At 46.5% G+C, this 24,259-nt stretch overlaps 1 protein-coding gene across 5 annotated transcripts in view; it reads right to left on the reverse strand.

Annotated features, from left to right (window-relative positions):
* Positions 1-24,259, reverse strand: part of SCYL1 (SCY1 like pseudokinase 1) — an 88,307-nt gene that overhangs the window by 41,932 nt on the left and 22,116 nt on the right. For 4 of the 5 annotated variants that reach the window (XM_029611617.1, XM_029611616.1, XM_029611614.1 and 1 more), the window contains 9 exons: positions 19,096-19,251; positions 18,380-18,538; positions 14,231-14,338; positions 13,807-13,920; positions 13,084-13,239; positions 12,330-12,518; positions 12,128-12,203; positions 11,461-11,655; positions 11,002-11,156 (listed from right to left, as the gene is read on the reverse strand). In XM_029611617.1, coding sequence (XP_029467477.1) covers positions 11,002-11,156; positions 11,461-11,655; positions 12,128-12,203; positions 12,330-12,518; positions 13,084-13,239; positions 13,807-13,920; positions 14,231-14,338; positions 18,380-18,538; positions 19,096-19,251 — 1,308 coding nt within the window. The remainder of the gene's footprint in view (positions 1-11,001; positions 11,157-11,460; positions 11,656-12,127; positions 12,204-12,329; positions 12,519-13,083; positions 13,240-13,806; positions 13,921-14,230; positions 14,339-18,379; positions 18,539-19,095; positions 19,252-24,259) is intronic. The other variant, XM_029611615.1, reaches the window with a different exon arrangement.

Consider the following 24,259-nt stretch of genomic DNA (forward strand, 5'->3'; position numbering starts at 1 on the left):
TCCCGACAGGACAACGCTTGAATCTCGGAGATCCGTTGAGCGGAGGAGATAGAGACCAGAAAGACAGTCTTAAGCTTAAGATCCTTCAATGTAGCGCGATGGAGAGGTTCGAACGGAACATGACAGAGGGCCCGAAGGACCAGGTTAAGACTCCACGACGGGTAAGTGGTACTTGAGGGAGGACATAGGTGTTTGACACCCGTCAAGAACCGGATCACGTCCAGGTGGCCCAATAAGTGATGGCCTTCTACCCGACCCAGGAGGGAAACGAGAGCGGAGACTTGTACGTGCAGAGAACTGAAGGAAAGGCCCTTGGAAAGACCCTTCTGAAGGAAAGAAAGGACCAACGAAACCGGGGCGGAACGCGCTGAGACACCAGACTCCGCACAAACGGATTCAAAAACCTTCCAGATACGCACATAAGCCAGAGAAGTCGACTGTTTCCGGGCCCGCAGCAAGGTGGAGATGACCTCCTCCTTGTAGCCCTTACGCCTCAGGTGTCGCCGTTCAAAAGCCAGGCCGCTAGACAGAAGCGATCGGCCTGGTCGAAAAATACAGGCCCCTGCCGAAGCAGGCGAGGGAGATGACCTAGCCGAAGAGGGCCGTCCGTCGCCAGGTTGATGAGATCTGCGAACCACGGCCTTCGTGGCCACTCGGGTGCTACCAGAACCACGGGTCCCCGGTGGAGCTCTATTCTTCTGAGGACTTTTCCCACCAGGGGCCATGGGGGGGAACACGTACAGAAGGACGTCCGCTGGCCAAGGAAGAGCTCCCTCCAGCGGCTGAAGAACCGATTTGCCTTAGTATTGCGCAAGGTCATCATGAGGTCCAGGTGGTGGGGACCCCACCTGTCCACTTTCAGAGCCATGGCCGCATCCGAGAGCTCCCACTCCCCCGGATCGAGCGATTGACGACTGAGGAAATCGGCCTGAACATTCTCCTTGCCCACGATGTGGGAGGCCGCCAGGCACTGCAGATGCCATTCCACCCATGCGAAGAGACGGCTGGCTTCTAGAGCCACCAGAGGACTGCGGGTGCCCCCTTGGCGATTGATGTAAGCCACGGTGGTGGAGTTGTCGGACAGCTTTGCCGCATATCAGGGGGAGAAACTCCTGAAAAGCTAAGCTGCCCGGGTCTCCAACTGATTGATGTGCCAGCGAGACTGAGTTGGCGACCAGGTCCCCTGGGTGGACTGGGAGAGACAGACCGCACCCCAGCCCGACAGACTGGCATCCATGGTTACTATCGTCCACTGTGGAGCTTGGAGAGGCATTCCCTGAAGGAGATGAGGGAGCAACAGCCACCGCTGCAAGTCGGCGACTGTAGAGTCCAAGAACGGAAGGACCATGTGAAACTGTTCCGACACCGGCTGCCAACGGGATTAGGAAAGCTTTCTGTAACGGACGCATATGAGCAAAAGCCCAGGGGACTAGGTCAATGGTGGAAGCCATGGATCCCAAGACCTGCAGGTGGTCCCAGGCCGTTGGGAAAGGCAGCGAAATCAGATTATGAATCTGCTCGATCAGCTTGAGAGCTTGCGCAAGAGGTAAGAAGACCTTTCCCATTCGGGTGTCGAAGTGGGCTCCCAGGAACTCTAACTCCTGGGAGGGCTGAAGGTTGCTCTTGGAGAAATTCACTATCCACCCGAGAGACGCGAGAAGAGCTAACACGCGATCCACCGCCTGTTGGCAAAGAGCCGCCGACTTGGCCCTGATGAGCCAGTCGTCTAGGTAGGGGTGAACAAGGATTCCCTCCCGGCGAAGAGCCGCCGCAACCACCAGCATGACCTTGGTGAAGGTGCGAGGCACGGTCGCGAGGCCGAAGGGAAGCGCCCGAAACTGGAAGTCCTGGTTGAGTACGTGGAAGCGAAGATACTATTGGTAGGTGCAGTGGATTGGAATATGAAAAGTACGCCTCTGCAAGATCGAGTGAAGCAAGGAACTCTCCGGGGCGAAACGCTGCGATGACCGCTCGCAGGGTTTCCATGCGGAAATGTGGGATCCTGAGGGCCCGATTGACCCTCTTGAGGTCTAAGATCGGACAATAAGACCCATCCTTCTTGGGGACGACGAAGTAAATAGAATACTGGCCGGCGCCAAGCTCACTCTCCGGGACCGGGACCACTGCTTCCAGATTCAGGAGCCTGGTGAGGGTTTGTTCCACTGCGTCCCTCTTGGACTGCCCGCATGGAGAGAAGAGAAAAAGATCCGAAAGGTCGCGAACAATCTTGAAGGCGTACCGTCTCTGATAATGTCGAGGACCCACTGGTCCGACGTGATTTTGACCCGTTTCTCGAAAAACAAGGAGAGGCGGCCGCCTAGGGAGGGGACCGAGGAATGAGTCAATTGAACTTCATTGTATAGCAGGCATAGGGGTGGAGCGCACGGGCTGGCCCTCGCGAAAGGGCCGCCGCCACGAAAGGGCTGCGACCAAGACTGAGACCGGGAAGAATAACCCCTCAAGGAGCCACCCCGTCCGCATGGGGTAAATAGTCTCTGACCCCAGAAACGAGGACGAGAGGGTGTGAAGGAACAGGATGGTTTAGGACGGTCCTCCGGAAGCTTATGGACCTTATTTTCCCCTAAAGAATCCATAAGGTTTTCAAGGTCCTCACCAAAGAGCAGCTTACCTTTGAAAGGCAAAGTGCCTAACCGGGCTTTGGAGGACGGATCGGCCGACCAATTGCGTAGCCAGAGGAGTCGTCTGGCAGACACCACCGAAGCCATCGCCTTTGCCTGAATGCGGATTAGATCGTAGAGCGCATCTGCCCCATAAGCGATGACGGCTTCCAGACGCTCAGCCTGCTCCGCTTCTGCCAACGGGAGGTCTTGGGTGCCGAGTAACTGTTGACCCCACCTGAGGCCTACCCGCAGCATGAGACTGCTGCAGAAAGTCTCCCGGACTCCTAGAGCCAGGGCTTCGAAGATACGTTTCATGTGAGCCTCGAGCTTGCGGTCCTGCCCGTCCTTCAGTGCCGTCGATCCCTCCACCGGGATCGTGGTATGCTTGGTGAAGGCTGAGACGGAGGAGTCCAAGGAGGGATTTTTTTAAAGATTTCCAAGCATTCCTCCGGAAGGGGGTAGAGCTAATACACCTGCTGGAGACAGACAAATACTGAAGGGTTACAGGATAGGCTCTGTCCTCATATAGGATATCCTTCAGTTTTAGTCTGTCTCCACCTGCTGGAAAGGAGGCTCAACCCACAGTCTGGACTGATCTGGGTACGTACAGGGAAAAGGTTTTTCTGCTGAATAAAGGAAAGGGGGTCATCTGGTCTGGATGCTCTTGATTCAAGACTGGCTACTGGAGAGACTTCTTTATGTGCTTCCCCCATGGTCTCTGATGGGCAGAGTTCTGCACAGGATCTAAAGACATTTTGGACGAGTGATCCTAGTGGCTCACGATGGGCCAAAGCTTCCTTGGTATGCGGATCTATCAAGTTCTTGAATAGAAAACCATTGCTGTTACTGTAGAACCAGGGTCTTCTGTTCCAAGGCCCAGTAGTACACAAAGATCTGGCTTGGTTTTGTCTTATGGATTGTTTGCTATTGCATTTTTTTAGGAAGAAGTGATGTTGATAGCATTCTCCTTGATCAGTGGTAAGTTTCAGTTAAGACTGTTATAAAATCTCTGTTTAGTGGTTCTTGTTTATTCTATCTGTTCTCTCCTAGAAACCCCCTGTTTGTGGGAAGTGAGAGTTGGTGAGTTTTTTCATAGCTTGTTTCAGGTTATACTAACAGCAAGATTGTTAGTTTCTGTTTCCATATGCTGGTTGGAATGATATTTGATGGTATCTGGTTTTAAAATTAATCTAGACAAATCTGAGATTTTGGAGATTTGATTGCCAGACACTTTTTATTAATTCAGTTCTGATCAAAATTTTCTTTTAAGTGGGCCAAACAAAAATTAAAATATCTGTGGATTTGTATGAATAATAAACCCAAAGATCTTTTTCAAATGAATTATCATCTTTTAATCGCTAATATTTTTAAAGTCTTGGAGATATAGGAGTGATATAAATTTGTCCTGGCAACAGTGAAGATGAATACTTTTCCTAGGATCCTATATCTCTTTCAGATTCTCCCATGTATCTGGTCTGCTCTGGTCTGGCTGGACTCAAGGAAAGGAAATTATTAGGTAAGAATAAATTTCTACTTTGCTGCCAAAGGCAGAAAATGGCTCTGAGACACACAGAATGACACTGTTGCTGCATACACACCCTCTGCAGGACAGGACTGATGACCATGAAGGGGTGCATTTGAGTGGGCAGAGAGTGTTGGGGGTTACAAGGTTTATGATGAAAAAAGATAAGGTCCAGCTAGAGAAATCAATATGATAATATAGAGATTCCTCTAAAATACTCTAATATACTATTCAGACACTCTCATTAAGTAGCACTAGCAAATTGTAGTCAACTGATCAGCTGATGTTGAACAAGCTTCCTTTTAAGAGCAGTCTGCAATTTGGCAGAGGTTTGTGGAGAATTTCAAGGTAACCAGCCTCCCTGAAGAGAAGCCATTTATCGTTTTTTTTTCTCACGGACATCAATGTTATAATCAGCAGCCACTCCTCTGATCGATCACCATGTTATCTACGTCCAATAAGCGCTCTTATCAATAGATTGAGATGGATGCAGGAGAGAGCAATCATCTCATTCTCCCATTAGGTGCAAACAAAAATCACATGTGTGGCTAGATACTCATTGCATATACTTCAAAATATCCAGTCCCCAGCAAAGCCATCAGAATATATAATTGTAGGTCCTATATACATTTTTTGTTTGCACCTATTGGGAGAATGAGATGATTGCTCTCTCCTGCATCCATCTCAATCTATTGATAAGAGCGCTCATTGGACGTAGATAACATGGTGATCGATCAGAGGAGTGGCTGCTGATTATAACATTGATGTCCGTGAGAAAAAAAAAACGATAAATGGCTTCTCTTCAGGGAAGCTGGTTACCTTGAAATTCTCCACAAACCTCTGCCAAATTGCAGACTGCTCTTAAAAGGAAGCTTGTTCAACATCAGCTGATCAGCTGTAAAGCCATAATGAATGCCTGGCTACCACAACAGAAGCCATGCTCCTAGCTGAAGTATAAGCCAAATCAAAGGAGGCGTCTGCCAAAAAGGCTGCCCCAGGTTCCATCTCAACCGCTTCATACAGCAGCCTATCGCCTTCTAACAAATTCTCCTGAATATGTTGAGATAAACCCAGGACTGCTCTTGCCACAATACAGCTGCATGCTGCCACCTTAAGTGCCATACTAGAAGCCTCAAAGGCCTGCCTAAGCACTGCCTCTATCTTCCTGCCTTGGGCATCCTTGAAGGCTGGGCCTCCCTCCACCGGATCAGTGGTCCTTTCTGGGATTACACAAATTAGCACACCAACCTTAAGGAATCTCAATTTCTTTATTTCCTGAGGAAGAGGGTACAGCTTTGTCAGAGACCACCCACCTTTAAAATTGGCTACAGGTGAATCCTTTTCCAGATCAATCAAATCCTTGACTGATCTGTGTAAAGAAAAGGCTTTCAAGGGCTTCCGCATACTAGGCATAACAGGATCCTCAGCAGAACTGGGACCCTCCTTAACTTTATTTTCCACAATATTTAACACTAGCAAGGAATGAGAAATCAATGTAGAAAGCTCCTTCTTAAGAAATAATCTTACCACAGAGGAACCATCCTCTTTGCCAGGGGTATACTCCTCCTCTTCTAACTCTCCTTCAGCTCCCTAAGGTCTGGGAGAGATTTATCCAATCTGGAGGATTTACCATCCCCCATATCCTTCTCTTCATCCCTTCTCCCTCTTTTCCACCATGAACCCCCAGAACAAGCCCCTTGGGGGAAGGAAACAAAGGAGAAGGGCTCAGCACAGAACTCTGACCCATACAAAATACTTGATGCAAGCACTTCAGAAACTCTGCAGACTGAAGCCCTGATTGAAGAGGGATTAAACTTGGGGAAGACTGTATAGGAAACTGCTCCTTTAAAGGCAGCAGCAAATGTAAAATCTGAGAGATTTGCTTCAGCCTCCTGGCCTGTGAGAACCAAAGGAGGAGGGCCCTGGGTCAGATTCCCTTCTGCTGTGATTCCAATATAGCAGCTGGCCTGGTCCCACTGCAGCAGCAAGCACACCGATGGAAACCAGCCGAGCTACTGACTCCGCTGATGAGGTTCTTCCCTAACCTCCCCACCCCAAAAGAAAGCGACTGAACTCACTGCCTGATCTCTCTCTTCAGGGCACCTGCTCACCCCAGAGCTTGTCGGCACGTTTCACACAAGGAGCACAGCAGTCTCTTTTCCACGCTTTGCCGAAGCTGCCATCAATTCCCTACCTCACCACCAAGAACAGCCCCCAGTCAAGCAGAAGTAATTCACTGCAGCCCCGCTAAGAAATATCATTCCTGCCAACTCCTTCAGGCCCTGCAAAAGTACCAACTTTTGTTCTTGTACACTTTTTTTTTTTTTTTGGTTATAAATAGCACAAAACAAACAGCTAAGAAGAAGCAACACTGAAAGAAATGTATTCCTCTACCACCCTTTTTTCTTTATTTTTACTAGAAATAAATTAAACCCCTAAAAAGGAAGAGAAAGAAAATCAAAAGAGGGCAGGGGGGGCGACACTATTGAACATGTTCCGGATGTAATCCAGGAAAATCTGGAAGCCCCTTGGTCTAGGGCTATGCTCAGCCGAAGGAGGGCGTACAAAGGAACTGCTCTATCAATCCATCAATCTCTATCTGGCCTAACCAGGCCTCAGTTTGCAGCAGAAGATGCTTATCTACCATCTGCTGAAAACAGAGAATACTGGCAAACTGAGGCAGCATAGGAGCCTATAATGGGTGATATCTGCAAGCTTTTTAGTCTCTGTCTCCATCTGTTGGTGAGCATAACGCATACATTTGGACTGGTCTGCCTGGCTGAAGAGGAATAGCACCTCTCTGCCCTGCTTCTCAATGTCCAACAAAGAAACTCTGGACTTATCAAACTGAAGAGCATGAAACTCCAAGTGTTAAACATACTACAGTCTTTCCTCACCTCAAGGCATAAACTGCTGGCTCATACTGTTTTGCATGTGATACAAAGTCACAGACAGATGGCACAACATCACCATAAGGCATTCTTGCATCCACAGGTTCCAGCATCCATTCCACAAGTTCCAGCATCCACTCCAGCTGTTCCAGCATCTACTCCAGCTGTTCCAGCATCCATTCCACAGGTTCCAGCATCCACTCCAGCAGTTCCAGCATCCACTCCAGCAGTCCCAGCATCCACCCCAGCAGTCCCAGCATCCACTCCAGCAGTCCCAGCATCCACTCCAATAGTCCCAGCATCCACTCCAGCTGTTCCAGCATCCACTCCAGCTGTTCCAGCATCCACTCCACAAGTTCCAGCTTCCACTCCACAAGTTCCAGCATCCATCCTAGCAGATTCTGAACGTAACCGGTCACAGACCTTCCTTTTATAACACTAGCAAATCAGCATACAATGACACACCGCCACTCCATCCCCATACTCAAGAGAAAACCCAGAAATAACTCTCCACCAGACCCCATTCAGACACCCAGACAACAAAGACTCATCAACATCATGACATCTCCCATTACACAACTTCTAGGCCTCTCATTATTCACTTTAACCTTATTCAATGCACAGTCACTTTCCAAAAAAAATGCACCTTCTCAATGATTACCTCATTGACAACAACCCTGACATATGTGCAATAACAGAAACTTGGTTAAAACCCACGGACATATCTTTAACTAACCAATTACCTACACAATCCTTCGACCTCTTCTCAATACCTAGACCAAAAAAGAAAGGAGGAGGAATTCTACTTGCTGCAAAAAAACAACTGGGCATAACCCTACAACTATCATACGCCACTTCAAATCTTGAATGCTCCATATTCAAATCTCAACATCTACAAATTTTCCTCATCTACGCCACACCAGGAACTCTAGAGGCTAACCCCTCCCCTCTAATAGAGATGATAGCCAAACACCTAAACTCAGACAAACCAACCATCATACTGGGAGACTTCAACATTCACGTGGACTCCATCCCTCAATCTACTAACTGCGAAACCTTCCTTTCCTCCCTCAGTCACCTTGGATTCTCACAAATAATCAGCGGGCCCACTCACAAAGCAGGTCATACATTAGACCTCATATTTATCAACGATAGCTGGTCCATCCATACCAATCCCACCTGCACACCAATCCCCTGGTCAGACCATCAGATCATAGACACAACCCTCAAAATGAAAAACTCACCACCTCCAAACATCTCCAAAACCACCATTCATTTCAGGAAACCATGCTCTCTGGAGTTACTCACAGAACACTGCTCCAAAGATCTCAAACAAATAGACCTCTCAGACGCCAACACAGCCACCACCTCATGGATCAAACTCACGAACAAAATAGCGGATCAACTCTGTCCAACCTCCTCAAAAGTAATCCAATCGGCACGAGACAACAGAAAACCATGGTTCACCCCGGAACTCAAAGCCCTAAAACAAAAATTACGAAACAAAGAACAAAGCTGGAGAATCAACCCTACACCCACATCCAGACTGGACTACAAAGCCACCCTTAACACCTACAGAAACGCCATACACAAAACAAAAAAGGACTTCTATGCAAAAAGAATTCATAACTTCATCTTCGACTCTAAAGCGTTATTCTCTTACGTATCATCTCTCACCAAACCGACACCACCATCCATTCCAGACCAACTAGCACTCAGCAAGGCCAACGAATTAGCCACCTACTTCAAAACAAAAATCTCAAACCTTACTAGCTCCCTCACAACCCATCAAACTCTACTAATACCTCATAGCTCATACCAACCCACTCTGAATTCTAGACTAGAGTCATTCGAGCCCACATCCGCCATGGAGATTGAAAATTTACTTAAAAAAATTTAACCATCTGCACATCCATCGGACCCACTCCCTACTAATCTGCTCACTGCCATCCCTAGCACCGTCGCAAAACCTATTGCAGAAATCATCAACACCTCTTTGGCCATGGGCACAGTTCCTAACCAACTAAAACTTGCAATCATCAAACCCCTACTGAAAAAACCAAATGCATCACTAACGGACCCAGCTAACTTCAGACCCAGCTAACTTCAGACCCATTGCAAACCTGCCCCTGATCTCCAAATTGATGGAAAAAGCCGTAAATATACAACTTTCCGATTATCTCGAGGAATACAACATTCTCTCCCCTGCACAATATGGTTTTCGAAAATCACTAAGCACAGAGTCACTTTTGCTTTCTCTCACTGATAATTTACTTTTGAACCTGGAGAAAAAACAATCATTCTTACTGGTCCTACTAGACCTATCCTCAGCGTTCGACACGGTAAATCACTCACAACTCCTAGAACAACTCTCAAACATAGGAATTAAAGGCACAGCTCTCAGTTGGTTCAAATCATTCCTATCAAACAGGTTTTACCAGGTCAGAATTAATAACAAGGATTCTAACCCCATCCTATCAGACCAAGGTGTACCTCAAGGTTCTTCCCTCTCTCCCACCCTGTTCAACGTCTACCTCCTCCCCCCTCTGCCATCTGCTATCACAGCTCAAACTTACTCATTACCTCTATGCAGACGACATCCAGATCCTCATCCCTATCACAGAATCTATTCAAAAAACCTTCACCTACTGGGAGAATTGTCTTCAACCAATTAAACAAGTACTCTCCAGCCTGAACCTGATTCTAAACTCCAGCAAAACAGAGTTGCTACTGATTTCACACAACCCGAACACCCACACACCTAACCTGACACAAACCACATCTTTAAACATTGAGCTCTCTGCTGACGTCAGGAATCTAGGAGCATGGCTGGACAATCAACTTAACCTAAAAAAATTCATAAACACAACCACCAGGGACTGCTTCTTTAAACTACAGGTCCTAAAGAAACTAAAGCCACTCCTTCACTTCAATGACTTTCGCCTCGTTCTTCAATCCATTATTTTTTCGAAACTTGATTACTGCAACTCAATCTTACTTGGCCTCCCCTCCAACAGCATCAAACCCCTACAGATAGTACAAAATGCCGCAGCCAGAATCCTAACTAACACGAAGAGAAGAGACCATATTACCCCCATCTTGAGCAACCTCCACTGGCTACCCATCAAACAGAGAATCCTATATAAAACATTAACCATCATTCATAAAGCAATTCACAACGTCGCACCTATATCTCTACAAACCCAACTTCGTCCACACTTATCTTCCAGACCCATCAGAAGCGCCTACAAAGGCACGTTAGCCGCAGCTCCTGCCAAATCAACACTAAGAAAAAGAGCACTCTCCACTGCGGGACCACACCAATGGAATGCGCTCCCACCAGACCTTCGACTCGAACCCAATCTACTAGAGTTCAAAAAAAGGTTAAAAACCTGGCTCTTCAGGCAAGCTTTCCAATAGGCACCTCCTCCTGACTTTCAGATCCAACCATTGCAGGGTGTCACCAACACCTTGCCACTTAATTTTCATACCGTACTTGCTTATTCGCAATTCTAACAGTCATTATTCACCTTTATATAACCGTCTACTGCAGACCATATTCGCTACTAAAGTTCTTTGTAAAAAAGGTTAAATCTGTTAAATGCTATTGTTACATTCTATGTTACTTGTAATAATGTTCAATGGTTTATTGTTATTGTTCCATGTTCTATGTAAAAAAACCCAGGTCTAACTTCCCAGACCAGGGCAACCTCTTTCGTTACTTGTAAACCGGACTGATTTGTATTGCATACAGGAATTCCGGTACATAAAAATTTAAAATAAATAAAATAAATAAATAAATATTTTGTACAAGAATGCCTAAAAAAGACCCAAAGAATTGCCTTCTGCTTCAAATTGGCTCCTGGACAGAGTCTGAGGCAACACAACCATCAAATCAAATTACAACTTAGCTTCTTTGTTGTCTTCTTGTTTCAATTCTAAAAGTTCTTTCTTCCTTCCCACTTACCTCTAGACTACCCCAGTCTTCATCATCCCACCGGTCCACAGAATTCTCCTCCTCTTCCTCCTCCTCAACCCCTTCTTCTTCTGTGTCCCAGCCGGCCGGGCGGGAAGCAGGGGCAATAGGATCAAGAGTAGCTGCTGCAGGACTAGGGCCAGCTGCTTAAATGCATACATACAACAGAGGATCTTAAGTCATCTACTAGAACTTATCCCCATCTTCTCCATCCCAATAGCTCAATCATCACTGAATGGTGTTTGCCTTAAAAGAGGCCTCCCAGGGGAGGAACCCTAATGAAAACCTGATGGGAAGTAGTCAGAAGAGACACCTCATAGTGGGGAGGGGTCCATGAAAAGCATCAGATGGAAAGTAGTAAGGAGAAAAGCCTCACACGGGATCCCCAATGAAAAGCAGTAGTAAAACTTATGCAAGGGGTGTGACAGTTCCCCCTTTATGAGCACTGACCTGTTTTTGGGTTCTCCACGGTCGATCCCAGCGCTTCCTCAGTTCCACCCCGCCCCAACACTGTTTGGCTGCCTCCTGCGTTGGTGCGGATGAGTTTGGAAGTAAGGGAGGAGACCCCGGTGACTGCCCAGCCTGCCCAGCTACCTGCTGCTGCTGCGATGCCTGGGCTGGTTGAGGCTGCATGAACATCCTTCTCTGTGACAGGAGAATGTAGAACACACACATCCACAGTACTGTCAGTCTTTCTGTGACTGGGAAAGGGGGCAGAGGCATCCCCTCCCTCCTACCCTCAAAGGAATTTACTCCAAATTATGCAGCTATTACATATAGTGCTGAGCCACCAAGAGTGGGGGTGACAGAAGAGCTCCATGACTTTCTTTCTCCCTTTGCCTGTGGGCCCAAGTCTCTTTTCTCCCTCTATGGGAACACAGTACTACATTACAAACTCTTCCACCCTTCAACAGCTCAGCTGTATGCTCCCTGGACTAGTGAATTCTGTCCCATGGCACACCCAGGCTCTCACACAGTAAAAGAAAGAGCCAGGGCATGCATATAAGCCCATCCGCTCCCTCCTAGCACAACTGAGGGTCTCTCAGCTGCAAGGTTATTGCACAAGTCGCTACTGCAGGGCAGAAGAAGGACTGGGGTAAATGTCTGCTGTGCTCACCCATCTCTGGCAGCATGCTTGGATCCTCAGATACTGTCTCCAGTTTTGTCAGGAAACTCCGAATCGCCTTAAAAGTCTAGAGAGACGCAGAGAACAGTGACGTAAGGTAGAGTCAGGGATTACAGCTGAGGCACAGGGAAGTAAAGTGAGTTGGCATAGGTCTGTGTCAGAAGCCAGGGACTGGCATTCAGGGACCCCTAACCTGGTCACGAACGCTCTTCTCAGGGTCCGTGGTGACAGCACACAGAACAGGCAGGATCTTGAAGGCGCAGTCGCTCATGGAGTAGAAGTTGTGCGTAGCAGCAAAACCCAAGACCCCCGCTGCCCGTGAGGGTGGGAAAGGGTCCTTGGTGGCTCGGCTGAAGGCTGAAATGAGAACCCGCTGCCTGGTCTGGAGGGGAACAAGTCAGCAGTTAGTGGGGCCACGGTTATTCCCTCGAGCCTCATCACACCCCTCCTACCCCACCCCACCCCCATTCCTTTTTCAAGTTTATTTAGTGTTGTAGCCATCAGAGGTTGCACCCTGGTTTTGTTCATTGCTCCGGTGGGAGTACAAAGATTACCCACGAGATCACTGTAGGATATACCCTACAAGACCCCCTGTAAGATCCACACTTTTACGCAGTATAATTAAATGGCCACTTCAGATTGTGTCAGTAGACAAAGATATCCAGTTTGGACAATCTTTCAGTCCCTTTATTGGCATGAGGTACTAGGGCACATGCTAACCAGACTGGATAAAGATCCATTCTAGGTGGGAAACCCATGGCACTTGCCAAAGACATCTTAGAGAAAACAGATAAATATTCTCAACTCTAGAAGCTGGCAATGACTGCAGGGATATATGAACAACAACCTTGGAAGTGGTTCACTCAGGAGATGTGAATGGCAGACAGCAAAAGGGCACTGGTGGGCTGGTAACAGAGAAGACATGGAGTGGGGCAGTTGGGGCTTACAGCAGGGTTAAGGTAGGGTGCAATCTTCCCCAGGCAAACAGTGGTGTTGCAGCGGATGGGGCCCTGCTCATCCTTGGCCTGTAGCCTGGCAAAGTGCTTCATCAGCTCCACGTTCAGGTTGGTTTCACTCAGCTTTGGTGCCAGGAGCAGCATGGACTGCAGAAGAAAAAGGGAGAGAAGGAAGTTGTTACAGGGCTAGCAAGTGTGAAAAGAAAACTGTTGAGGAGGCCCTTGCCCATCCGAAGGATTTGGGGCTCAGGGAGGGTAACTGACCAATCAAAAAGCAGCTGCTTCCTGGAAGCAACCAATCATAAAAAATACAGTACCACCTTCACACAGAGTGCAGTGCCCTCTTCTGGCTGGGAGCAAACTGCAGTTCCTTCTCCAAAACTACTTCCACAACTATTCTTAATCAGCCACCAAAGATCACCATAAACAAAGAACCTCTCCATCCACTACCATCCAGGGGCTGCCTAAACCATTTCAGTAGGAGTCCCCCGGCCCAAGGAGCACCTTACAGGATAACAGCACAAGCTGGGAACTGCAGCCAGAACAAGACATTCATCTTAACAATTCCAATTCCAGTTAATGGAGTAGCTGGGCAAGTGACACTGATTGAAAAGTTGCAAACATGGAAGGGTGCAGGGAATGTTTGGCAAGTTCCTTTTTCTGGTAGCTGCCACCTCTGAAACTCCTACAAGATTTTCTTGTGGTCAACCATACCTTTACAGTCTGCTCACGAATGGCTGGGTTGGTGTCCAGGAAGCCATGGACCACATGTGGAAAGATTTGTGTGTTCACTGTAGGTTCATTGAGGTACTGAATAAAATGTTCCATCTAAAATGGGAGGAGGTAGCAGAATCAGATTCAGTGTCATCCAGTCTTAGAAGCAACAGGATCTGTGCAGTCCACCAACCTCCCACCCATCCCCTGAACACTCTAGTTCTAGAAGAGATAGGCTCTATATCCCTGAGCACAACCCCTTAGCTCTCCAGTCCTAGAGATAACAGTCTCTGTATCCCTGTGCCATCCTCTGAGCCCTCCAATCCCAGAGGTGATAGGCTCTGTATCCCCATTGCCAAATACTGTAATGTCCAAGAGCCACTAGAACTGTTCCCAGCCCTTTTTCAGGACAGAGTACACAGACCTGCTGCAGCAGCCGTATCCTCATGGCTCTGTCTGTGGAAGAGAACATCTTTACAATCACAGGAATGATTTTCTGCTGATACTCCTCAGCATTCAGGAACTTCCCCACCTGTGGCAGAGAAATGAGAATTTAGAAAGGGAGACAGCAGTATATGGTGCAATGCAGGAAGAGCCTGAAGCTAAGAAAAAGGAGAGAGATGATGAACATGGCACAGATCTCTTCTAAAGTACCACATGCAAACATAAATGCAATAAGAAAATTGGTTCTTACCTGCTAATTTTCATTCCTGTAATACCAAGGGATCAGTCCAGACTCCTGGGCTTATTCATCCCTGCCAGCAGATGGAGACAGAGAAAAGCCTCGCTGACACTGCTTAAAAGCCCTGGTGCCACCTGCAGTAGCTCAATATTGATCTGTACCCAAGCTGAAAAAACACTATGAGCAATAAACAGACTAAAGAACTTGATAATAAAATTTGAGAAAAAACTTGTAAGTTACCAAGAAAGAACAGAAGTTTGCTGAAATGATTATAGCTGAGCGGAAGACTCGCCCCTCCAACCTGGGTGGGCTCTGGACTGATCCATTGGTACTACAGGAACGAAAATTAGCAGGCAAGAACCAATTTTCTTTTCCCTGTATGTACCCGGATCAGTCCAGACTCCTGGGATGTACCAAAGCTTCCTAGAGAGGGTGGGACCCGGAGAGACCCGCTCGCAAGACACTTTCCCCAAAGGACTGGGAATCAGAAAATCCCAAATCCAATCGGTAATGCCTTGCAAAAGTATGCAGCGACTTCCAAGTCACTGCTCTGCAAATCTCTTGTGGAGATACCAACTGAGCCTCCACCCATGAAGCGGCCTGAGTACGGTTAAGTGTGCCCACAAACCCTCAGGGACTTGATGGCCCTTCAGAATGTACGCCGACCCAATAGCCTCCTTAAAAAATCTGGCGATAGTTGTTTTGGAGGCATGGGTACCTTTCTTAGCACCGCTCCATAACACAAAAAGATGATCAGACCTTCTGAAAGCATTAGTAACTTTGAGATAGAGAAGCAAGGTTCTGTGGGTATCCAACAGCTTAAGCTCCCGAGCATGCTGCGTAGAATCCTCCAAGTCTGCAAATGTTGGGAGCTCGATGGTCTGATTAACATGAAAGGCAGAGACAACCTTTGGGGCAAAAGAGGGAACTGTACACAATGTAATTCCCGAATCTGATATTTGAAGAAAAGGCTCCCTGCATGACAAGGCTTGCAATTCCGAAATTCTCCTGGCAGAGCATGACAAGGCTTGCAATTCCGAAATTCTCCTGGCAGAACAGATAGCCACCAAGAACACCACCTTGAGAGTGAGATCTTTAAGAGTCACTCTCCGGACTGGTTCAAATGAAGCGTTACACAATACGTGCAGAACCAGATTAAGGTTCCAGGGAGGACATACCTTCCGCACCAGAGAACGCAAGTTCTTAACTCCCCAAAGAAACCTCTGTACGTCCGGATGAGAAGAAAGGGAATAACCTTCAACCTTTCCTTGTAAGCAGGCAAGAGCCGCTACCTGCACTCTAAGAGAATTAAACGCAAGACCTTTAGCTAAACGATCCTGAAGGAAAGACAAGACTTGAGAAATTGAGGCTTGAACCGCATGGATTCCTCGGTCAGTACACTAAGCTTCAAATATTTTCCAGACCTGAACGTATGAGAGGGAAGTAGACTGCCATCTAGCTTGCAAAAGCGTGGTGATCACTGGCTCTGGATAGCCTCTACGCCTTAAGCAATGCCTTTCAAAAGCCAAGCCACTAGACAAAAGCAATCTGCCTGGTCGGAAAATACGGGACCTTGACGGAGAAGATCTGGAAGATGACTGAGGCACACCGGACCGTCCACCCCTAGATTGACTAGATCCGCGAACCACGGCCGACGTGGCCACTCCGGAGTTACTAGGATCACTTCCCCGGGATGCCTCTCTATTAGGCAGAATACTTTGCCCACCAGAGGCCACGGCAGAAACACATACAGCAAGATTCCCCGAGGCCAAGGCACTACCAGTGCGTCGACTCCCTCAGCCCCATACTCCCTCCTGCGACTGAAGAACTGAGAAGCTTTTGTGTTGAGCCGAGTTGCCATCAAATCAACGAGGAGACAGCCCCACCGTCTTTGGATGAGCCGCATTGCGGACTCCGTCAACTCCCACTCGCCGGGATCTAAGCTCTGACGACTGAGAAAATTGACCTGAACGTTGTCGACACCTGCGATGTGAGAAGCTGCTAGCTGAACCAAGTACCGCTCCGCCCATTGAAACAACTCCTGAGCTTCCAGCGCCACCCCCTGGCTCTTGGTCCCGCCCTGACGATTGATGTAAGCAACCATTGTGGCGTTGTCTGACAGAACCCTGACCGAACGACCCTGAACGAGGGGGAGACAGGTTTGAAGTGCCAGCCGTACTGTTCTGGTCTCCAACCAATTGATAGGCCATGAGGCTTCCACCGACCAAGTGCCCTGGGCCGACTGTCGCTCGCAGACTGCTCCCCAACCAGAGAGACTGGCATCGGTAGTGAGAACCACCCACTCCAGGACTTTGAGTGACTCCACGCTGTAGATTGGACAACTGTAGCCACCACGAGAGGCTGGCTCGTGCCGACGCATCCAGCAACACCGGTAAATGAAAAGCCTGTGACAGAGGATTCCATTTGTCCAACAGGGCCCTCTGAAGTGGGCACATATGCACGAAGGCCCATGGCACCAATTCCAGTATTGAGGCCATCGAGCCTAGAACCTGCAAAAAATCCCAGGCCCGAGGTATCTTCAAGGACAGCAAGCGGCAAACTTGTGATTGGAGCTTGATCATTCTCTCTTGTGTGAGGAACACTCTGCCTAGTCTCGTTATCGAAACGAGCCACGAGGTAGTCTAGTGTCTGTGATGGCTCTAGATGACTCTTCGCCTGATTGACCACCCAGCCAAGAGACTCTAGCAGACAAATCACCTTCTGGACTGCCGAACGACACCCCTCCAACGATTTCTCCCGAATCAACCAATCGTTGAGATACACTCACTCGCGCCGAAGAGCTGCCGCCACCACCACCATTTCTTTGGTGAACATGCGAGGAGCCGTGGCCAACCCAAAGGGAAGAGCTTGAAATTGGAAATGCTGACCCATCACTGCGAATCTCAGAAAATGCTGATGGTCCGGACGAATGGGAATGTGTAAATACGCCTCCGTCAGATCCAAGGAGGCCAAAAACTCCCGAGAGCGCACCACCGCAATTACGGACCATAAAATCTCCATTCGGAACTGCGGAGATTTGGAGCTGCAAAAATCAAAATCTAAGGTAAAAAACGCTAAAAAAACCAAAAATTGCCCTGGAGCCTTACCAGAAGCCGACTTCTTTCTTCACTGTTGAAATTTTTTTTTTTTAAACTTTAACAAAAAACTAAGAGGGAAGTTTCTCTCCTGCAGCTGAGAGGAGCTGTCCAGCGCAACTCAGTTCCTGAATTACCAGGAGAGAAAAAAAACCCTGAGAAAAAAGAAGGGCTGAAAGCCGCACGGCCAGCCTCGTGAGGGGAGGGATCTGGACCACCAGATTTACACCCCACAGAACTGGACCTCAACTGGTCCACCCCGACCGAACAGGGAATGGTTCCCCAAGAACCAGTCCCCTGGGAGGAAGGCTTACCCAAAATCCTTTAAAAAAAAAAAAGGGTAGAGAAGAACTGCAATTCATGCACCCGCCATCTGCTGGAGGCAGAGAAATACTGAGCTACTGCAGGTGGCACCAGGGCTTTTAAGCAGTGTCAGCAAGGCTTTTCTCTGTCTTCATCTGCTGGCAGGGATGAATAAACCCAGGAGTTTGGACTGATCCGGGTATGTACAGGGAACACACAAAAGCATACTTTGAAAGGCAGGGAGAGGATGACACTCGCACACAAACACTGAGGAACAGGAGGAGGAGGACCACACACATAGATGAACCTTGAAGGGTGCAGCAAGAAAAACACACAGACATACATATCTTGAAAAGTAAGATGAGGACCACAGACACAAACAAATTCACTTTGAAGAGTGGGAAAAGGATCACTCACACAAACACACAAAGAAATTAACCTTGAAGAGCAGGGCAAGCACCGTACACACACACACACACACACACACACACACCTTGAAGAGCGGGGTAAGGATGACAGCCCCAGCACTGCCGTACTCAAAAGCTGTGAGCAGCTGGGGAAGGATTTTGTGTCGACAGAAACTTTCAGGGAAGGCATCAAGGCTGTCACTAAGTTTCTGAAAGAAATTCTGGCGCTCATTCGGCTCCTTAATCTGCCAGAGAGAGGAGAAGAGAGGAGAAGAGAAAAGGAAGCAAAATAGTTAGCCCCTTGCCACACAAGATCCATAAACCTTTACCAAGTTGGACTTTGGGAAATCCATTGCTTGTCCCTGGGATAAGCAGGATGGAATCTAATCAACCTTTTGGGATCCTGCCAGGTACTTGTGACCTGGATTGGCCACTGTTGGAAATAGGAAACTGGGCTTGATGGACATTTGGTCTGACCCAGTATGGCAAATCTTATGTTCTTAAAATCAAAACCCAGCAGAAGTGAGTAATAATCATCACAGCCTAACCCTGCACTGTCAGCTAAGATGGAAAAGACATATTTTTTCTCTCCCTCCTGTTCCCAGCTGTCTAGAGAACAGAAGTTGTAATCAATAGGGGACCAGACCTGATTGGTGCCTAAAGGCAGCAGTCTGTTCCCATCGGCCTCTCTTTAATTTGGGAGTGGATGAGATTTTTTCATTTATTTCCACCCTTCCCAGTTAAGTACATAAAACTACTGTGTGTCAGATCTGTGTCTAGTCAGGGAGGAGGGCCCACACACCTGTATCTCCTCTAGGAAGAGGTTGGTTTCCACGAAGCTGTTTCTCATGAAGCCTCCCGGTCCACAGCAGTTCTGCAGGAACTTGGAGGGGTTGGGACGTATCTTGGGGTTTGCCCCCACCAGTTCACAATAGTGGGGTACCAAGGACTTGGGGATCTGGAGAAGAAAGGAGGTGCTGTCATAATCTGGTAATCTGAGGTCCTATAGAAGACACGAGTATCCTAAATCGCTTTACACAAATACAAATGAACATAGTAAATGATAGCAGATAAAGACCAAAATGGTCCATCCAGCCTCCCCAGTAAGTTGCTTAGGGTAGTAACTACCTCTCTGTGCAGGTTACCTCCATGCAGAAATGTTACATTTAATATTATCGTAGGATTATCCTATTTCTTCACTTCCATCCCCTGGGGATCCACGATATATATCTCATGCTCTTTTGAATTCCATTATCGTTCTTATCGTTCTTTACCACTGCTGCTCCTTGTGACCTTGGGCAAGTCACTTTACCCTCTGTTGCCTCAGGTACAAACACAGGGCCGAATTTTAAGCCTAGTACAGTGGAAGAAACAGATGTTCGAACTAGCTTTGATTAAAAAGATCACATTCTTTAAGGGGGAAAAGTTGATAAATGTGACAAGATTTGAGGAAGATACTGGGAATACATGGAAAATAGGGTCCGTAGGGTATGAGTATTGCCTACATGTGGGGTTTCATATATCTTTCTCCCTTTCCATAATTCCTGGATCCCCCTATATGGTTTGTTATTGTTTTCCTATCCTCAGCATCACGGCATTCTTTTTACATGTCTTCTATAAATATGTCAATTGTGGAGGTGGTTGTTTTAAATAAAAAGTTTTTTTTTAAAGTGCTGGGGGGGAGGGGAGTTTGCTGATGTCACCGGAGGGAATGGCTGCCTAGCTTGAGAGCCCCTGCAACACCCCAAGGAAATCTGCAATTTATCCAGACCATAAGAGCCAATTTTTACCTTAAAATTGCTCTAACAGCGATATTAGCCTCATCAATTGGCATCTAAGCGAAAAACGACAGACTTAAAACAATTTTCTTATGCTAAAAATGCAGCGGACCAGATGGAGGAGTAGAGCGACCAGGCCGCAATGGCTCCTGCTTAGCCAGTGGCAGATCCCGATCACTTTACAGGCCTCTCTGAAATACCTACACAGAACGAACTCAGAGAATGGTTCATGGATATAAGATCCGACATGAAACAGCTAAAAAATGAACTGTTCGCATCCATTTCTGATGGATGTGAAGATCTTGCGGCCTTAGGCACACGTGTGGACGAACTGAACATTCAAATGGAAGACCAGGACGAATTGCAGAGGAAGATTGCTGCCCAACAGAAAACTCTCCACAAAGATCAAGCTTCTCTACTGGAAAAAACTGAAGATTTGGAAAACCGCTCACATCGGTGCAACGTGCGCATTCGCAGTATACCTGAAACTCCAGACTATGTTGACTGTGTAAAAGTGATGACAACAGTACTGCAGTCCTTATTACAACCGACGACAACTCTAGCCATGGCCAGCCTGAACCCAGGGTTCAGATCGAAAGAGCACACAGATCCTTGGGCCCCGAGCCCCCCTATGAGTCAGACGATATTGTAGTGTGCCTACACAGCTATAAAGTTAAAGAACAAATCATGTTTGCAGCAAGGAACTCTCCAGATTGGCAATGGGAAGGACATAATTTAACTATATTCAATGACTTAGCCCCATTTACACTACAGAAAGGCGCTTTACCTGGAAAAAATACGATACAAATGGACATTTCCTTTCGGCCTCTCATTCACTGCTAATGGTGTCACTTTCCAAACAAAAACTGTGCAAGAAGCATGGATAGCATTTAAACAAGCGAATCTGCTGATCACCTTCCAAACACAAGTTACTGAAGAAGGGTCAGTTAAAATTGATGAGCCACCAAAATGGCAGCGGGCCGGCAACCATCGCAGACTTCAGCACCAACCAGCTACTGCCCGCTCAGTCCCCGCTGGTGCCGCCTGACAATCAGGACTATGTTGAGTAGACATATATATTTGTGTTTAAATGGTGACAGTGAGAGAAGGTTCAGGTATTTTACATTGCTGCAGTAATTGTTCAATTATAATAAGATTATGATTTCAGGTCTGAAACGACTTTTCTAAGGAGTTACGATTATGTATATTAGTTTTGGGTAAATTATCTCATACATTTGACCTCTGTGTTGGGGGTTTCCAGTTGGACAGACTTCTTTAAAGTGTGATAGACTCCCCGATGAAGACAGCAGTCCACAATGGAGGAATGGTGGACGAAAGCTGATGGTGCACGATAGCTGATATCGTTATAGAGGATCCCCGAATTACCACAGGTCCGAATGTCTTTCTTTCACATCCTTTTCTTTACTCCTGCTGCCATGACCCTGCGAGTGATGTCCCTTAACATTAAGGGACTGAATACATATAAAAAGCATAGCAGTTTATTTAAAGATCTGCAGCAACATTTATTTATTTTATTTATTTAGAGCTTTTTTATACCGACTTTCTTGATACAAATCAAATCAACTCGGTTAACAGAGAACAAAGATCTTAACAATAACAATAAACATTAAACTAAACCTCATGAAGTAAAAGTTACAATAAAACAAGGGAATACAACATGGTCTGATCACGCCCCGATTAGGATGACCTTCAACCCTTAGGGATCAGATACGGGGCAAAGAGTATGGCGCTTAAATGATAGTTTATTGCAGGATGAGAAATGTTACACCATTTCAGAAAAATTTAAAGAATATTTTAAGCTGAATGCTACACCTTCCACCTCAGCAGGCTCCCTGTGGGAATGTTCAAAGGCAGTCATGAGGGGAATTTTTATTTCTCAAGCTTCTCATTGCAAAAAAGAGAGAGAGAAGCATAGGCTACAGCTCCTAGCTAAAATAGAAGAATTGTCCCGCTTGCATATGCAGAATTCCTCGCTACAAATACTTAAAAAGATGCAGACTGTTCGATATGAGTTGGCTTTACTAGACTCAGCCTATGTGGTTCATAAATTAGAAGTTGCAAAGTTGGATCATTTTGAGGGGGGGACAATAGAGCCGGCAAGTTTCTGGCACGAAAACATAAAGCGTCCATATCTCAAAATACAATAGCTAAGATTAAAGATGGTAATGGTGATATTCTAACAGTTTCCGCAGCTATTTGAAAACGCATCACAGATTTCTATACATCTTTATATTCTAAAGATTCAGCCATCGCATTAACGGATGTTGACAACTACCTGGCATCAGTGTCCTTACCTGCTTTAACAGCAGATCAACAAAAATATTTAGACACCCCAATAAACCTACTTGAAATAATGCTTGCTATCAAAACCCTCAAGCTGGGTAAATCCCCCAGACTGGATGGATTCATCAATAGCTATTATAAAACATTTGCTGCTGAGCTGGTGAATCCACTAATGGATTATTTTAATAGCATCAGAGCTGGAGAAAATCTCCCATTACATTCCAATATAGCCAGCATTTCAGTTATAGCAAACCAGGCCAGGATCCGACAGCATGCGGTTCATACCGCCCAATTTCACTTATAGATGTAGATCTAAAAATTCTAGCTGGAGTCTTGGCTGGATGTTTAAATGGGATATTACAGGGACTAGTACACACTGATCAAGTACGATTCATCCCACATCTCACTGCAGCAGACAACGTCAGGAAAGTTGTCGACATACTTTGGTGGGTTAGTAGCGAAAAGACTCCATTTATATTATTCTCTCTAGATGCCGAAAAGCACATTGACCTTTTCTTTTTGTAACACTTGGAAAAAAAATTAGGTTTGGCCCTTCTTTTCTATCCCTAAGGTGCAGGTGAAGGTAAATGGGGGCTATGGTGGTTATTTTTCCGTCGAGAAGGGTCTGCTTTCCCCACTTCTGTTTGCCATTTTCCTTGAGCCTTTCACTGCTCGCATATGGGCAGCTCCTGATATCTCTGGGATACAACTGGGTGAATTGCACATAAAATTGTCACTGTTTGCTGATGACGTTCTATTTACTCTCACACATCCTTCTTCCTCTCTTCTTAGTGTTTGGGTAATTGCCAGGTTCTTGTGGCCTGGTTTGGCCTCTGTTGGAAACAGGATGCTGGGCTTGATGGACCCTTGGTCTGACCCAGCATAGCAATTTCTTGTGTTCTTAAGCTGTTTCCTCAGAACTGAGGACCTTTAGGAAATCCTCTGATTTCCAGGTCAACCTTGATAAATCTGAGATCCTTAATATAACCCTGGCTGATAATGAGGTTTGTCATTTAAAAACTCTTTTCCCATTTAAATGTGCAAAGGAATCCATAAAGTATCTGGGAATAAGGACTGGACCTAAGGTGCGGGACCTTTTTGCACTAAATTATCTCCCTTTATTAAAAAAGTTAGACCAGGATATTCCCAGGTGGGACCGGGAGCACTTTTCATGGCTAGGATGAATAACGATTGCCAAAATGAATATTCTACCTAGATTTCTATATCTGTTTACCACTTTACCAGTTTTTATATCATCAGCTGTCCTTAGAATCTGGCAAAGAAAGATTTTTAACTTTATTTGGAAAAAGTGTCCATCACGAGTCTCTCGTGCACTCATGAACCAACCTAAGACAAGAGGAGGTTTGGGAATACCCAGTCTTGCCTGGATGCAGCTGCTCGATTTAGGGCGATTCCAGATATACACACACTTATTTTAAACAATGGGTGAGGCTAGAGCAGAACTTGTTGGGCAATATGCTATTGATGGCCATACCCTGGCAACTGAGAAATAAGTGGCATTCGCCTATGGTCCTCTCTTTTGCCCTCCAAACTCTGCTAAAAGTCTGGAATAGATGGTGAATACGGTTAGTAGGCAAGAGAGTTTATTTTCACAAAACCTACCTCTTTTATAACTGTCTTTTCCCAGCTGGATATCAGAATAAAGCTTTCTTCACCTGGAGGGTACATGGGGTTTGGAACATTGAACATGTTCTCAAAGGGGGCATATTAGCATCAACTGCAACCCTGCAAACAAACTATAACTTCGAGGAAATAGATTTCCTGGCATATGCCCAACTGAGACATGCCTGTTAATGAAACCAATCAGTGCTTCTTTAGCGTTAGGAAAGACTCTCTTTCAATATTTATGTGTAGATGTGGAAA

This window comes from Rhinatrema bivittatum, chromosome 8 (genome assembly GCF_901001135.1).
Source record: "Rhinatrema bivittatum chromosome 8, aRhiBiv1.1, whole genome shotgun sequence".
NCBI classification, from domain to species: Eukaryota; Metazoa; Chordata; class Amphibia; order Gymnophiona; family Rhinatrematidae; genus Rhinatrema; species Rhinatrema bivittatum.